The 16,931-nt window shown below is 48.1% G+C and overlaps 1 protein-coding gene across 2 annotated transcripts in view; it reads right to left on the bottom strand.

Annotated features, from left to right (window-relative positions):
• Positions 1-370: 370 nt before the first annotated feature.
• The window catches only part of LOC136629013 (zinc finger protein 300-like), a 157,587-nt gene continuing 141,026 nt past the window's right edge, over positions 371-16,931 (bottom strand). The window contains exons 7-8 of one of the 2 annotated variants that reach the window (XM_066605118.1): positions 14,694-14,796; positions 371-1,991 (exon numbers count right to left, since the gene is read on the bottom strand). In XM_066605118.1, the coding sequence (XP_066461215.1) occupies positions 772-1,991; positions 14,694-14,796 (1,323 nt within the window). In that variant the 3' untranslated portion in view covers positions 371-771. Of the gene's footprint in view, positions 1,992-3,243; positions 3,267-14,693; positions 14,797-16,931 lie in introns of those variants that run through there. The other variant, XM_066605121.1, reaches the window with a different exon arrangement.

Below are 16,931 nucleotides of genomic sequence, written 5' to 3'. Positions count from 1 at the left end.
CTCTTCTTTATTTTCAGGGAAAAGACATCATGAAAGATAAGTTGTCAAGGAGCTGGACGCGTTTCGGCTAGTCCTGCAGTCTTTTTCAACAGCTCAGGTCTAGCCGAAACACGTCCAGCTCCTTGACAACTTATCTTTCATGATGTCTTTTCCTTGAAAATAAAGAAGAGTTTAGATGTAGAAGCCTACCTATGTCTCTTTTACATTTGCCTTGTTATCCACTAAAGCTGAGTTTTTTTCTGGTTTAGGCTTTGATTACCATCATCGCTCGGCTGTGGGGTCCCTGCTATAAAGGGTGAGCTCTATTTTTTCTTACTGAACCATATGAGTATTGATTCTGTAATAAATTGAACAGACGCTATTATTTATATAGAAAAAAAAGTTATATTGTGTCAATCTTCATATAAGGAAAATGTAACGACATACGTATGCTTATTGGATCTGTCTCAACATAGCGAGGATTTCAACATGGATTTTAGTACAGTTTTTGTCTAAAGAAAATCCACAGCACCTGTAAAAGTAGTTGTATAATTGTTCTGGCTAATGCTAAATAAACCCCTCCTATCTGACCTAATGGCTCACTCATTTATGTCACATTATTGTAATGCTGCTGGAATAATAACATTTTTTCAGTGGCAAACTTGTATTATCTGTCAATAAGACAAGTTTCGAAAAAAAATTCAAAATGGCTTCTTCCCTGTGTGAGTTCTCTGAAGATGCGAGTTTCTGAACATAAAAATGCCCATCAAAAATGTCAGAGAGGAAAAACAGTTAGAGCTGACTTATGGATAAATCACTTTCCTTAACAGTAAAAGAATATGGCTTCACACGTGTGTGAATTCTCTGATGTTTAACAAGAGTTGACTTTCGATTAAAACATTTCCCACATACTAAACATGAAAATGGCCTCTCCCCTGTGTGACTTCTCTGATGTCTAACAAGATGTGATTTCCGATTAAAACAACTCCCACAATCAGAACAAGAAAATGACTTCTCCCCTGTGTGACTTCTCTGATGGCTAACGAGAACTGATTTGTCTGCAAAACATTTCCCACACTCTGAACAAGAAAATGGCTTTTCTCCTGTGTGAATTCTCCGATGTCTAGCTAGATATGATTTTCGATTAAAACATTTCCCACATTCAGAACAAGAAAATGGCTTCTCACCTGTGTGAATTCTCTGATGTTTAACAAGATCCGATTTCCAAATAAAACACACGCCACATTCTGAACAAGAAAATGGCTTCTCTCCTGTGTGCGTTTTCTGATGTGCATGAAAATGAGATTTATCTGAAAAACGTTTCTCACATTCTGAACAAGAAAATGATTTCTCCCCTGTGTGAATTCTCTGATGTTTAACAAGAACTGATTTTAGAGTAAAACATATTCCACATTCAGAACATGAAAATGGCTTCTCTCCTGTGTGACTTCTCTGATGTGTAACAAGATATGATTTCTGGGCAAAACATTTCCCACATTCCGAACATGAAAATGGCTTCTCCCCTGTGTGACTTCTTTGATGAGCAGCTAGAGCTGAGTTTTGGTTAAAACACTTACCACAAACAGTACATGAATATGGTTTCTCTACTGTGTTCATTTTTTGTTGTCTAACAAGACCTGATTTCTGGTTGAAACATTTTACACATTCTAAGCATGGAAAGGACTTCTCTCCTGTGTGAATTTTCTGATCTATAACAAGTTGTGATTTCACACTAAAACATTCCCCACATTCTGAACATGAATATGGTCTCTCCCCTTTGTGAGGTCTTTGATGTTCTCCCCTTCTGTGACTTTTCTTCTGCATATGAGTCAGATATGAGTCAGAAGATGGGCCCTGTATAAGAGGATCAGATGATGGATCTTTGCTGTGAAGGGCTGAGGGGATATCTGGGATAATGGCAGGTTCTTCATATGTATCCTGTGAGATACCACAATCTTCTGCTTTACAACCTGCAACTATCAGACATCTCTTTGAGCTTCCAGTAACGCTATCTGCTGAGAACAAAACTGAATTACTTTTTTTGAATATAACTAAAGATCATATTGATATTTTAGAACATTGGTATATAAATTACAAGACATGTAGCAAAATGTAATTAGTAACCAAGACAAGTTTTAGGCCTAATTCCCATGGGCGGATTTCTGCTGCATATCATGCGGTGGAAATCCATGGCATTGCCCCGCAGCTATTAGGTTCTATTGAACCTAATAGCGCAATGCTCACGGTGCGGAATTCCACCTTGGAATTCCGCCCCGTGAAAGCACCCGTAATTAAGCGTATCATGTTCTATTTGCCGCGGACGTACGCGCGGACGGCTTCCATTGCAGTCAATGGAAGCACAGTGGAAGATATGCCACGGCCGACACGTCATGTGATGCTGTGGGCGTGTCCTATGACGCTGCTGGCGCATCACATAACACTGCCAGTGCACCATGCGCTGTACTGCGCATGTGCGCCGGCACAGGATGCGGGATGTCAGGCAGCGCATCCAGAGAGGAGTATGGGGTCTCTGGGGGGGGGGGGGGGCGCCGTGATGGACTCCGCTGCGGAATCCCGCTTGCGGAGCCCGTAACGGCCGTGAGCACTATGCCTTATTGTTCTCAGTAAGGTAATCTTGTAGATAGGATACCTTTTAATGGCTTTTAAGCACACTTTACTGGCTAACACAGTACCAAACCTTTTTCTTCATAGTAACCAAGACAGTGATAGCAAAACAGATCACAATCAGTAGACCTCATTCTGAGGACCAGCAGACCATATTAGGCCATTAGATGTGACATGGGACCAATGGAGTTCCAAATGGCCTCACCCCAAAGGTCTGGACAAGCAGCACAAGTCTCTGTGTTACCAACAGTCTTGTCCGTATAGATGCTGCTTTTCTCAGTGCAGAGGCTGTCCACTGCTCCCTTTTCCATTACTAAATATCCCATGAAGCAGGATTTTAGTAAAACATGGTGTACAACAAATATAGAACTTCTCATCTGTAAAACTTAGTACATACAATAATTGCATATGTCAGACCAAGAATATGGCCACTAAAGACATGTCAAAGTAAGACCCTTACATTAAGCTGACATCACATATATTGTGGCCCCATACAGTGAGAATGGTGAGAGCCCCAAAGCAGGGGTAGGGGATGGTATTGGAGTCCTTGGCAGGAGTTGTTGAGCAGAATGTTGAGCTTCTTAAAGGGTTTTCCCTGAGATATGATAACTATTATTAATCTGCAGAGTGCTCACTTACTTGACCCAGAATATCTTCATATCTTTACTGGCTGTCAATGCATGATGTCAGACCTGATTGACTGTGATCAATATAATATTGATTATATTTACAGATTCATAGCTTGCACCACAAGAACAGCATGCATGGAGAAATATTTTAGGATGCCATAAAACTTACTATATAAGGCATCTCTGAGGATGGAGGAGGCAGCAATAGAAATGTTTAACCAATGAAATATTCCCCACATTTACACTTCTTGGGATCCATCTTATCAACAGATCCTAATCTTTCCTTTAAGTTTTTTCAAGAAGAAAGGCAGAATGCTGGAAAATGCTTTATCCTATTTCTCATGTTCAAGGTTCAAATCCTTTATCTTATCATGGAATCATAGATTGGTAGAGTTGGAGGGGACCTCCAGGGTCATCGGGTCCAACCCCCTGCTCAGTGCAGGATCACTAAATCATCCCAGACAGATATTTGTCCAGCCTTTGTTTGAACACTTTCATTGAAGGAGAACTCACCATGTCCCGTGGTAACCTGTTCCACTTATTGATCACCCTCAATGTCAGAAAGTTTAATATCTAATCTATGTCTCCTCCCTTTCAGTTTAATCTCATTGCTTCTAGTCTTTCCTTATGCAGATGAGAATAGGGCTGATCCCTCTGCACTGTGACAGCCCTTCAGATATTTGTAGACAGCTATTAAGGCTCCTCTCAACCTTCTCTTCTGCAAGCTAAACATTCCCAGATCCTTCAACCGTTCCTCATAGGACATGATTTGCAGACCGCTCACCATCTTGGTAACTCTTCTCTGAACTTGCTCCAGTTTGTCTATGTCTTTTTTTAAAGTGGGTTGCCCAGAACTAGGCCCAGTATTCCAGATTAGGTCTGACTAAGGAAGAGTAGAGGGGGGTAATGACCTCATGTGATCTAGACTCTATGCTTCTCTTAATGCATCCCAGAATTGTGTTTGCCTTTTTGGCTGCTCCATCACATTCTTGACTCATGTTCAGTCTATGATCTATTAGTATACACAAGTCTTCTTCCACATGTGCTGCTGCTTAGCCCAATTCCTCCCATTCTGTATGTGCTTTTTTCATTTTTCTTGCCCAGATGTAGAACTTTGCATTTCTCCTTGTTAAATGCCATTCAGTTAGTTGCTGCCCACTGTGTAAGCTTTTCTAGATCGTTTTCAATACGCTCTCTCTCTTCCCTAGTGTTAGCCATCCCTTATTGCTTTGTGTTGTCGGCAAATTTGAAAAGTTTCCCATCAATTCCCTCCCCCAGAGCCTTGTGGTACCTCACTTGATACATTCTTCCACTTGGATGTGCAGCCATTTATGACCACTCTTTGACTACGATCACTCAGCCACTTGTGAATCCACCTAACAGTTGCCTTGTCAATCCCATATTTGATCATTTTTTTCAATAAGTATGGTATGAGATACTTTGTCAAATGCATTACTGAGGTCAAGATATAGTATATCCACCGCATTTTCCTGATCAACCCAGTCAGTGATACTATCATAGAAGGAAATTAGATTAGTCTGGCATGACTTGTTTGTTACAAACCCATGCCGGCTCTGGTTAATTACTCCATTCTCATCTAAGTACTTGCATATATGCTGTTTAATAAATCCTATCTTCACCTGATGAAATGGCTTCAACAGAACTCTCCTTCTGGATAACATCACCCCATCCAAAATTACATTGCTGGAACACAGACATCTTCTCAGGGCACAATAACTTCTAATTCATATACCAAGGAATTTACCTTAATCTGGGTCTACGTCTCCACGTTCCAGATCCCTTTCCCTGGGTCTACATCTGCACGTTCCGGATTCCGTTACCTGGGTCTATGTCACCACGTTCCGGATCCACGGACTCCACAATGCAGATTCTGTTGTCATCAGGTTCATGTCTCCACACTGCGGATTCTATTGTTATCCGGGGCCATGTCTCCACGCTGCGGATTCTATTGTTATTCGGGGCCATGTCTCCATACTGTGGATTCTGTTATCCGGAGCCATGTCTCCACACTGCGGATTCTGTTGTTATGCGGGGCCATGTCTCCACACTGCGGATTCTGTTGTTATTCGGGGCCATGTCCCCACACTGCGGATTCTGTTGTTATTCGGGGCCATGTCTCCACAGTGCGGATTCTGTTATCCGGAGCCATGTCTCCACACTGCGGATTCTGTTATCCGGGGCCATGTCTCCACACTGTGGATTCTGTTGTTATTCGGGGCCATGTCTCCACACTGTGGATTCTGTTATCCGGGGCCATGTCTCCACACTGTGGATTCTGTTGTTATTCGGGGCCATGTCTCCACACTGTGGATTCTGTTGTTATCCGGAGCCATGTCTCCACACTGCAGATTCTGTTGTTATTCGGGGCCATGTCTCCACACTGCAGATTCTGTTGTTATCCGGAGCCATGTCTCCACACTGCGGATTCTGTTGTTATCCGGAGCCATGTCTCCACAGTGCGGATTCTGTTGTTATCCGGGGCCATGTCTCCACAGTGCAGATTCTGTGTGTATCCGGAGCCATATCTCCACACTGCGGATTCTATTGTCATCCGGGTTCATGTCTCCACACTGCGGATTCTGTTGTTATCCGGGGCCATGTCTCCACACTGCGGATTCTGTTGTTATTCGGGTTCATGTCTCCACACTGCGGATTCTGTTGTTATCCGGGGCCATGTCTCCACAGTGCAGATTCTGTGTGTATCCGGGGCCATGTCTCCACAGTGCAGATTCTGTGTGTATCCGGAGCCATGTCTCCACAGTGCAGATTCTGTGTGTATCCGGGGCCATGTCTCCACACTGCGGATTCTGTGTGTATCCGGAGCCATGTCTCCACAGTGCAGATTCTGTGTGTATCCGGGGCCATGTCTCCACAGTGCAGATTCTGTGTGTATCCGGGGCCATGTCTCCACAGTGCGGATTCTGTTGTTATTTGGGGCCATGTCTCCACACTGCGGATTCTATTGTCATCCGGGTTCATGTCTCCACACTGCGGATTCTGTTGTTATCCGGAGCCATGTCTCCACAGTGCGGATTCCGTTACCTGGGTCTGTCACCACGTTCCGGATCCACGGACTCCACACTGCAGATTCTGTTGGCATCAGGTTCATGTCTCCACAATGCGGATTCTATTGTCATCCGGGTTCATGTCTCCACGCTGCGGATTCTGTTGTTATCCGGAGCCATGTCTCCACACTGCGGATTCTGTTGTTATCCGGAGCCATGTCTCCACGCTGCGGATTCTGTTGTTATCCGGGGCCATGTCTCCACACTGCAGATTCTGTTGTTATCCGGGGCCATGTTTCCACACTGCAGATTCTGTTGTTATCCGGGGCCATGTCTCCAAAGTGCGGATTCTGTTGTTATTTGGAGCCATGTCTCCACACTGCGGATTCTGTTGTCATCCGGGTTCATGTCTCCACAGTGCGGATTCTGTTGTTATTCGGGCCATATCTCCACAGTGCAGATTCTGTGTGTATCCGGGGCCATGTCTCCACACTGCGGATTCTGTTGTTATCCGGGGCCATGTCTCCACAGTGCAGATTCTGTGTGTATCCGGAGCCATGTCTCCACAGTGCGGATTCTGTTGTCATCCGGGTTCATGTCTCCACACTGCGGATTCTGTTGTTATCCGGGGCCATGTCTCCACACTGCGGATTCTGTTGTTATTCGGGTTCATGTCTCCACACTGCGGATTCTGTTGTTATCCGGGGCCATGTCTCCACAGTGCAGATTCTGTGTGTATCCGGAGCCATGTCTCCACACTGCGGATTCTGTGTGTATCCGGAGCCATGTCTCCACAGTGCAGATTCTGTGTGTATCCGGGGCCATGTCTCCACAGTGCGGATTCTGTTGTTACCCGGGGCCATGTCTCCACAGTGCGGATTCTGTTGTTACCCGGGGCCATGTCTCCACAGTGCGGATTCTGTTGTTATTTGGGGCCATGTCTCCACACTGCGGATTCTATTGTCATCCGGGTTCATGTCTCCACACTGCGGATTCTGTTGTTATCCGGGGCCATGTCTCCACAGTGCAGATTCTGTGTGTATCCGGAGCCATGTCTCCACAGTGCGGATTCCGTTACCTGGGTCTGTCACCACGTTCCGGATCCACGGACTCCACACTGCAGATTCTGTTGGCATCAGGTTCATATCTCCGCAATGCGGATTCTATTGTTATACAGGGCCATGTCTCCACGCTGCGGATTCTGTTGTTATCCGGAGCCATGTCTCCACACTGCGGATTCTGTTGTTATCCGCGGCCATGTCTCCACACTGCGGATTCTGTTGTCATCCGGGTTCATGTCTCCACGCTGCGGATTCTGTTGTTATCCGGGGCCATGTCTCCACACTGCAGATTCTGTTGTTATCCGGGGCCATGTCTCCACACTGCGGATTCTGTTGTTATTCGGGGCCATGTCTCCACACTGCGGATTCTGTGTGTATCCGGAGCCATGTCTCCACAGTGCAGATTCTGTTGTTATCCGGAGTCATGTCTCCACAGTGCGGATTCTGTTGTTATCCGGGGCCATGTCTCCACACTGCGGATTCTGTTGTCATCCGGGTTCATGTCTCCACAGTGCGGATTCTGTTGTTATTCGGGCCATGTCTCCACAGTGCAGATTCTGTGTGTATCCGGGGCCATGTCTCCACAGTGCGGATTCTGTTGTTCTCCGGGGCCATGTCTCCACAGTGCAGATTCTGTGTGTATCCGGAGCCATGTCTCCACACTGCGGATTCTATTGTCATCCGGGTTCATGTCTCCACACTGCGGATTCTATTGTCATCCGGGTTCATGTCTCCACACTGCGGATTCTGTTGTTATCCGGGTTCATGTCTCCACACTGCGGATTCTGTTGTTATCCGGGTTCATGTCTCCACACTGCGGATTCTGTTGTTATCCGGGGCCATGTCTCCACAGTGCAGATTCTGTGTGTATCCGGAGCCATGTCTCCACACTGCGGATTCTGTGTGTATCCGGAGCCATGTCTCCACAGTGCAGATTCTGTGTGTATCCGGGGCCATGTCTCCACAGTGCGGATTCTGTTGTTACCCGGGGCCATGTTTCCACAGTGCGGATTCTGTTGTTATTTGGGGCCATGTCTCCACAGTGCGGATTCTGTTGTCATCCGGGTTCATGTCTCCACACTGCAGATTCTGTGTTTATCCGGGGCCATGTCTCCACACTGCGGATTCTATTGTCATCCGGGTTCATGTCTCCACACTGCGGATTCTGTTGTTATCCGGGGGCCATGTCTCCACAGTGCAGATTCTGTGTGTATCCGGAGCCATGTCTCCACAGTGCGGATTCTGTTGTTACTCAGGGCCATGTCTCCACAGTGCAGATTCTGTGTGTATCCGGAGCCATGTCTCCACAGTGCGGATTCCGTTGTTATCCGGGGCCATGTCTCCACACTGTGGATTCTGTTACTCGGGGCCATGTCTCCACACTGCGGATTCTGTTGTTATCCGGGGCCATGTCTCCACAGTGCAGATTCTGTGTGTATCCGGAGCCATGTCTCCACAGTGCGGATTCTGTTGTTACTCAGGGCCATGTCTCCACAGTGCAGATTCTGTGTGTATCCGGAGCCATGTCTCCACAGTGCGGATTCTGTTGTTATCCGGGGCCATGTCTCCACACTGCGGATTCTGTTACCCGGGGCCATGTCTCCACACTGTGGATTCTGTTGTTATTCGGGGCCATGTCACCACACTGCAGATTCTGTTGTTATTCGGGGCCATGTCTCCACAGTGTGGATTCTGTTGTTATCCGGGGCCATGTCTCCACACTGCGGATTCTGTTGTTATCCGGGGGCCATGTCTCCACAGTGCAGATTCTGTGTGTATCCGGAGCCATGTCTCCACAGTGCGGATTCTGTTGTTACTCAGGGCCATGTCTCCACAGTGCAGATTCTGTGTGTATCCGGAGCCATGTCTCCACAGTGCGGATTCCGTTGTTATCCGGGGCCATGTCTCCACACTGTGGATTCTGTTACTCGGGGCCATGTCTCCACACTGCGGATTCTGTTGTTATCCGGGGCCATGTCTCCACAGTGCAGATTCTGTGTGTATCCGGAGCCATGTCTCCACAGTGCAGATTCTGTGTGTATCCGGAGCCATGTCTCCACAGTGCGGATTCTGTTGTTACTCAGGGCCATGTCTCCACAGTGCAGATTCTGTGTGTATCCGGAGCCATGTCTCCACAGTGCGGATTCCGTTGTTATCCGGGGCCATGTCTCCACACTGTGGATTCTGTTACTCGGGGCCATGTCTCCACACTGCGGATTCTGTTGTTATCCGGGGCCATGTCTCCACAGTGCAGATTCTGTGTGTATCCGGAGCCATGTCTCCACAGTGCGGATTCTGTTGTTACTCAGGGCCATGTCTCCACAGTGCAGATTCTGTGTGTATCCGGAGCCATGTCTCCACAGTGCGGATTCTGTTGTTATCCGGGGCCATGTCTCCACACTGCGGATTCTGTTACCCGGGGCCATGTCTCCACACTGTGGATTCTGTTGTTATTCGGGGCCATGTCACCACACTGCAGATTCTGTTGTTATTCGGGGCCATGTCTCCACAGTGTGGATTCTGTTGTTATCCGGGGCCATGTCTCCACACTGCGGATTCTGTTGTTATCCGGGGGCCATGTCTCCACAGTGCAGATTCTGTGTGTATCCGGAGCCATGTCTCCACAGTGCGGATTCTGTTGTTACTCAGGGCCATGTCTCCACAGTGCAGATTCTGTGTGTATCCGGAGCCATGTCTCCACAGTGCGGATTCCGTTGTTATCCGGGGCCATGTCTCCACACTGTGGATTCTGTTACTCGGGGCCATGTCTCCACACTGCGGATTCTGTTGTTATCCGGGGCCATGTCTCCACAGTGCAGATTCTGTGTGTATCCGGAGCCATGTCTCCACAGTGCAGATTCTGTGTGTATCCGGAGCCATGTCTCCACAGTGCGGATTCTGTTGTTACTCAGGGCCATGTCTCCACAGTGCAGATTCTGTGTGTATCCGGAGCCATGTCTCCACAGTGCGGATTCCGTTGTTATCCGGGGCCATGTCTCCACACTGTGGATTCTGTTACTCGGGGCCATGTCTCCACACTGCGGATTCTGTTGTTATCCGGGGCCATGTCTCCACAGTGCAGATTCTGTGTGTATCCGGAGCCATGTCTCCACAGTGCGGATTCTGTTGTTACTCAGGGCCATGTCTCCACAGTGCAGATTCTGTGTGTATCCGGAGCCATGTCTCCACAGTGCGGATTCTGTTGTTATCCGGGGCCATGTCTCCACACTGCGGATTCTGTTACCCGGGGCCATGTCTCCACACTGTGGATTCTGTTGTTATTCGGGGCCATGTCACCACACTGCAGATTCTGTTGTTATTCGGGGCCATGTCTCCACAGTGTGGATTCTGTTGTTATCCGGGGCCATGTCTCCACACTGCGGATTCTGTTGTTATCCGGGGGCCATGTCTCCACAGTGCAGATTCTGTGTGTATCCGGAGCCATGTCTCCACAGTGCGGATTCTGTTGTTACTCAGGGCCATGTCTCCACAGTGCAGATTCTGTGTGTATCCGGAGCCATGTCTCCACAGTGCGGATTCCGTTGTTATCCGGGGCCATGTCTCCACACTGTGGATTCTGTTACTCGGGGCCATGTCTCCACACTGCGGATTCTGTTGTTATCCGGGGCCATGTCTCCACAGTGCAGATTCTGTGTGTATCCGGAGCCATGTCTCCACAGTGCGGATTCTGTTGTTACTCAGGGCCATGTCTCCACAGTGCAGATTCTGTGTGTATCCGGAGCCATGTCTCCACAGTGCGGATTCTGTTGTTATCCGGGGCCATGTCTCCACACTGCGGATTCTGTTACCCGGGGCCATGTCTCCACACTGTGGATTCTGTTGTTATTCGGGGCCATGTCTCCACAGTGCGGATTCTATTGTCATCCGGGTTCATGTCTCCACAGTGCGGATTCTGTGGTTATCCGGGGCCATGTCTCCACACTGCGGATTCTGTTGTTATCCGGAGCCATGTCTCCACATTGCGGATTCTGTTGTTATCCGGAGCCATGTCTCCACAGTGCGGATTCTGTTGTTATTCGGGGCCATGTCTCCACACTGCGGATTCTGTTGTTATCGGGAGCCATGTCTCCACCCTGTGGATTCTGTTGTTATCCGGAGCCATGTCTCCACCCTGTGGATTCTGTTGTTATTCGGGGCCATGTCTCCACAGTGCGGATTCTGTTGTTATCCGGAGCCATGTCTCCACCCTGCGAATTCTGTTGTTATCCGGGGCCATGTCTCCACACTGCGGATTCTGTTGTTATCCGGAGCCATGTCTCCACACTGCGGATTCTGTTGTTATCCGGGGCCATGTCTCCACACTGCGGATTCTGTTACCCGGGGCCATGTCTCCACACTGTGGATTCTGTTGTTATTCGGGGCCATGTCACCACACTGCAGATTCTGTTGTTATTCGGGGCCATGTCTCCACAGTGCGGATTCCGTTGTTATCCGGGGCCATGTCTCCACACTGTGGATTCTGTTACTCGGGGCCATGTCTCCACACTGCGGATTCTGTTGTTATCCGGGGCCATGTCTCCACAGTGCAGATTCTGTGTGTATCCGGAGCCATGTCTCCACAGTGCGGATTCTGTTGTTACTCAGGGCCATGTCTCCACAGTGCAGATTCTGTGTGTATCCGGAGCCATGTCTCCACAGTGCGGATTCTGTTGTTATCCGGGGCCATGTCTCCACACTGCGGATTCTGTTACCCGGGGCCATGTCTCCACACTGTGGATTCTGTTGTTATTCGGGGCCATGTCTCCACAGTGCGGATTCTATTGTCATCCGGGTTCATGTCTCCACAGTGCGGATTCTGTGGTTATCCGGGGCCATGTCTCCACACTGCGGATTCTGTTGTTATCCGGAGCCATGTCTCCACATTGCGGATTCTGTTGTTATCCGGAGCCATGTCTCCACAGTGCGGATTCTGTTGTTATTCGGGGCCATGTCTCCACACTGCGGATTCTGTTGTTATCGGGAGCCATGTCTCCACCCTGTGGATTCTGTTGTTATCCGGAGCCATGTCTCCACCCTGTGGATTCTGTTGTTATTCGGGGCCATGTCTCCACAGTGCGGATTCTGTTGTTATCCGGAGCCATGTCTCCACCCTGCGAATTCTGTTGTTATCCGGGGCCATGTCTCCACACTGCGGATTCTGTTGTTATCCGGAGCCATGTCTCCACACTGCGGATTCTGTTGTTATCCGGGGCCATGTCTCCATACTACGGATTCTGTTGTTATCCGGGGCCATGTCTCCACACTGCGGATTCTGTTGTTATCCGGAGCCATGTCTCCACAGTGCGGATTCTGTTGTTATCCGGGGCCATGTCTCCACACTGCGGATTCTGTTACCCGGGGCCATGTCTCCACACTGTGGATTCTGTTGTTATTCGGGGCCATGTCTCCACAGTGCGGATTCTATTGTCATCCGGGTTCATGTCTCCACAGTGCGGATTCTGTGGTTATCCGGGGCCATGTCTCCACACTGCGGATTCTGTTGTTATCCGGAGCCATGTCTCCACATTGCGGATTCTGTTGTTATCCGGAGCCATGTCTCCACAGTGCGGATTCTGTTGTTATTCGGGGCCATGTCTCCACACTGCGGATTCTGTTGTTATCGGGAGCCATGTCTCCACCCTGTGGATTCTGTTGTTATCCGGAGCCATGTCTCCACCCTGTGGATTCTGTTGTTATTCGGGGCCATGTCTCCACAGTGCGGATTCTGTTGTTATCCGGAGCCATGTCTCCACCCTGCGAATTCTGTTGTTATCCGGGGCCATGTCTCCACACTGCGGATTCTGTTGTTATCCGGAGCCATGTCTCCACACTGCGGATTCTGTTGTTATCCGGGGCCATGTCTCCACACTGCGGATTCTGTTACCCGGGGCCATGTCTCCACACTGTGGATTCTGTTGTTATTCGGGGCCATGTCACCACACTGCAGATTCTGTTGTTATTCGGGGCCATGTCTCCACAGTGCGGATTCCGTTGTTATCCGGGGCCATGTCTCCACACTGTGGATTCTGTTACTCGGGGCCATGTCTCCACACTGCGGATTCTGTTGTTATCCGGGGCCATGTCTCCACAGTGCAGATTCTGTGTGTATCCGGAGCCATGTCTCCACAGTGCGGATTCTGTTGTTACTCAGGGCCATGTCTCCACAGTGCAGATTCTGTGTGTATCCGGAGCCATGTCTCCACAGTGCGGATTCTGTTGTTATCCGGGGCCATGTCTCCACACTGCGGATTCTGTTACCCGGGGCCATGTCTCCACACTGTGGATTCTGTTGTTATTCGGGGCCATGTCTCCACAGTGCGGATTCTATTGTCATCCGGGTTCATGTCTCCACAGTGCGGATTCTGTGGTTATCCGGGGCCATGTCTCCACACTGCGGATTCTGTTGTTATCCGGAGCCATGTCTCCACATTGCGGATTCTGTTGTTATCCGGAGCCATGTCTCCACAGTGCGGATTCTGTTGTTATTCGGGGCCATGTCTCCACACTGCGGATTCTGTTGTTATCGGGAGCCATGTCTCCACCCTGTGGATTCTGTTGTTATCCGGAGCCATGTCTCCACCCTGTGGATTCTGTTGTTATTCGGGGCCATGTCTCCACAGTGCGGATTCTGTTGTTATCCGGAGCCATGTCTCCACCCTGCGAATTCTGTTGTTATCCGGGGCCATGTCTCCACACTGCGGATTCTGTTGTTATCCGGAGCCATGTCTCCACACTGCGGATTCTGTTGTTATCCGGGGCCATGTCTCCATACTACGGATTCTGTTGTTATCCGGGGCCATGTCTCCACACTGCGGATTCTGTTGTTATCCGGAGCCATGTCTCCACACTGCAGATTCTGTTGTTATCCGGGGCCATGTCTCCACAGTGCGGATTCTGTTGTTATCCGGGACCATGTCTCCACACTGCAGATTCTGTTGTTATCCGGGGCCATGTCTCCACACTGCGGATTCTGTTAAATGGGTCTATGTCTCCACCCTGTGGATTCTGTTTATAAAAGTTTTCAGGTGTGGCCTAACAGGAGCCAATGGTTATCAAATCCTGAAATTGGAAAAATACTTCTCCCTCATCAGTACTAACAGCAGATGATGACGAAATTGGCCTTGCTCACATAGGTATATTTCATGTCTATATTCAGCCTGCATTTCCCATTCATAGTATAAATGCTCATGTGTTATCTCCTATAACAGTAGCACATTGTCAGACATTTTAGTTTGTACTCCGGCTGAATGGGGGGAATATACAGCGGAAAATCTGACAGATCCCAGAGCTTATAAATCTACATAACTATCTGCAGCCGGTGACCGAGGAGAATCTGTGACTCTTCTCTGCTGTATGTAGTGGTTACTACTCACCTGGGAAGTTACCTGTAGGAATCTCCTCTTTACACTCCTGTTTGATCCTCACATTTATCTCTGTAGTATTAATATTGGTCAGATCTTCATCCTCATATAAAGCCTGTGAGACAAATATTGTAAAAGTTAGTAGATAGTTGGAAACGTTATGAGGAATTAGAGGCATAGCAATAGGGGTCATAAGAGTCCCAAATGTGACCAGGCCCTTAAGCTAGGGGTCTCAAAGGCCCCTCTCACAACTAACATTGTGGGGCTTTGCTCCAGATGTTTCGCAACCTGCTCAGGACACTGACACAAAGCGATTATCATTCAGTTTATCGCTGGATCGTGTGCAGCAGAACAATCACTGTTCAATGTCAACACTGCCCACGACTGAACGATAAGTGATAATTGGATCGCTTATCATTCATCATTCAGTTTATGCAGGCATAAAACCAAGGACCAAAAATGGGGCTACGAGGAGCAGGTGCCGGTGAATACATGAATGTTCAAGATTTTTATATAAGGGGTGCAATAATTAAAAAAAAAAATTAACTAGGATATCCCCTTTAAGGGACACAAAAGGGACCACTACTACTTTGTGAGCATAAAGGGGTATTACTACTTTCCTGGGATAAAAATGGGCATTATTAATTTGTAGAACATAATAGGGTATTATTACAGTGTGGGGCACAAAGAAGGCACTATGGGGGAATTATTACTTTTTGTAAGCACTATTACTTTTACTACAGGATGCACTGAGAGAAGCATTGGTGGTAGCGCGAGGATGGGCAGAGTGCGCAGTTGAGTCATAGTCTTAAGAAATCTTCATGGCTATGTCGGCCAGATGGAGAAGAAAAGAGAAAGTTGACAACACCAATCAGAGGATTCACCTGTGATCACTGCAGATAACTGCACTGCAATCACTATCACTGTGTAAAACTGGTATATGACTATTATATGATGACTGCGTTATGTAAAGGTGACTACAGCTTATGTATCTAAACCGTTGTCATGAATGTTCTCTTAAGATAGATAGATATAGTTTTTGGGGGGTGGACCACCCCAGGTATCTATGCAGAGTAGCTGTGAGTGGGGCCAAGCTGAACATTTTGCACCAGGTCCAATGCGCCTTTAGCTATGCCGGTGTGGAATGTTTTACATGATCGGAAAAGATCAAAAATCATCATGACCAAAAATGACCTGACAGCAGTAGTTATCTGAGGTACATATCTGCCGGACATAGATATTAGATGGCGGCTCAATGACCCCTCAGGAACGTCATACACATGTATATCCGGCATGGCTAGACACGCTGCAAGTTGTCTCAGTGAAGATCAGTGTCTACCAGACACATCCGCTGCTTGTCTCGGGGAAATAAAGGAGCAGATAGATATAAATCCAACCTGTTGGCTCCTTATTCCCACCAGCAGTCTCCACTGCCAGAACACTGGGAGAAGATCCAGACAAGATGTTATGTCTCTGGTCAGCGGTAATCCTGCCATCTCCACCGGCCTCATCACACAAGGAGAAGACATCTAATAAGACTGAAGACAAGAGCTTCACAGCCTTCTACAGATCAGAGGGACATCTCCATCTACCTGATGGTCCTGTGGAAGAAGAGGACAGGGACATCTCTCTGGGGTTCTTCTCTTACTGGATGGAACTGCAGGAAACACAGATGGACACTGAAGTCATTCTTTATATACAGATAATACAGTCCCCGTGGATTTAGTCCTGTCTATTACCTGGTGATGGGAGCGGGTGGCGGGTCTCCATCATGGCCTCCTTGTACAGATCCTTGTGTCCTTCTAAATACTCCCACTCCTCCATGGAGAAATAAACAGCGACATCCTGACACCTTATAGGAACCTGACAACACAATATACAGTCATCACCCAGAAGCCTCCAGTGCTGTTACTGTATAATGTCCCAGCATTCCCTGCAGCGTCACCTCTCCAGTCAGCAGCTCAATCATCTTGTTGGTGAGTTCTAGAATCTCCTGTACATTGATGTCCTCATGTATCAGGGGGTGAGGTAGGGGCCCCGGGATTGGGCTCAGAGGTCTTCCCCATCCATCACACACAGGGGCCCGACAGCCATCACTAGAGATCTTCTTACCTACTGTGTAATTCTGCATTTGGGAAGACAATAAATATCACTACAGACATTTCCATCCCCTCTCCAGTGACATCATCTGTTGTTACCATAGATAGGAATGATGTAATGTGACATCATCAGAACCTCTCACCTCTCCAG

The sequence above is a fragment of the Eleutherodactylus coqui genome, chromosome 5 (assembly GCF_035609145.1).
Source record: "Eleutherodactylus coqui strain aEleCoq1 chromosome 5, aEleCoq1.hap1, whole genome shotgun sequence".
NCBI classification, from domain to species: Eukaryota; Metazoa; Chordata; class Amphibia; order Anura; family Eleutherodactylidae; genus Eleutherodactylus; species Eleutherodactylus coqui.
Note: the sequence above shows the minus strand (reverse complement) of the source record. Positions and strands in the feature narration are given on the sequence as shown.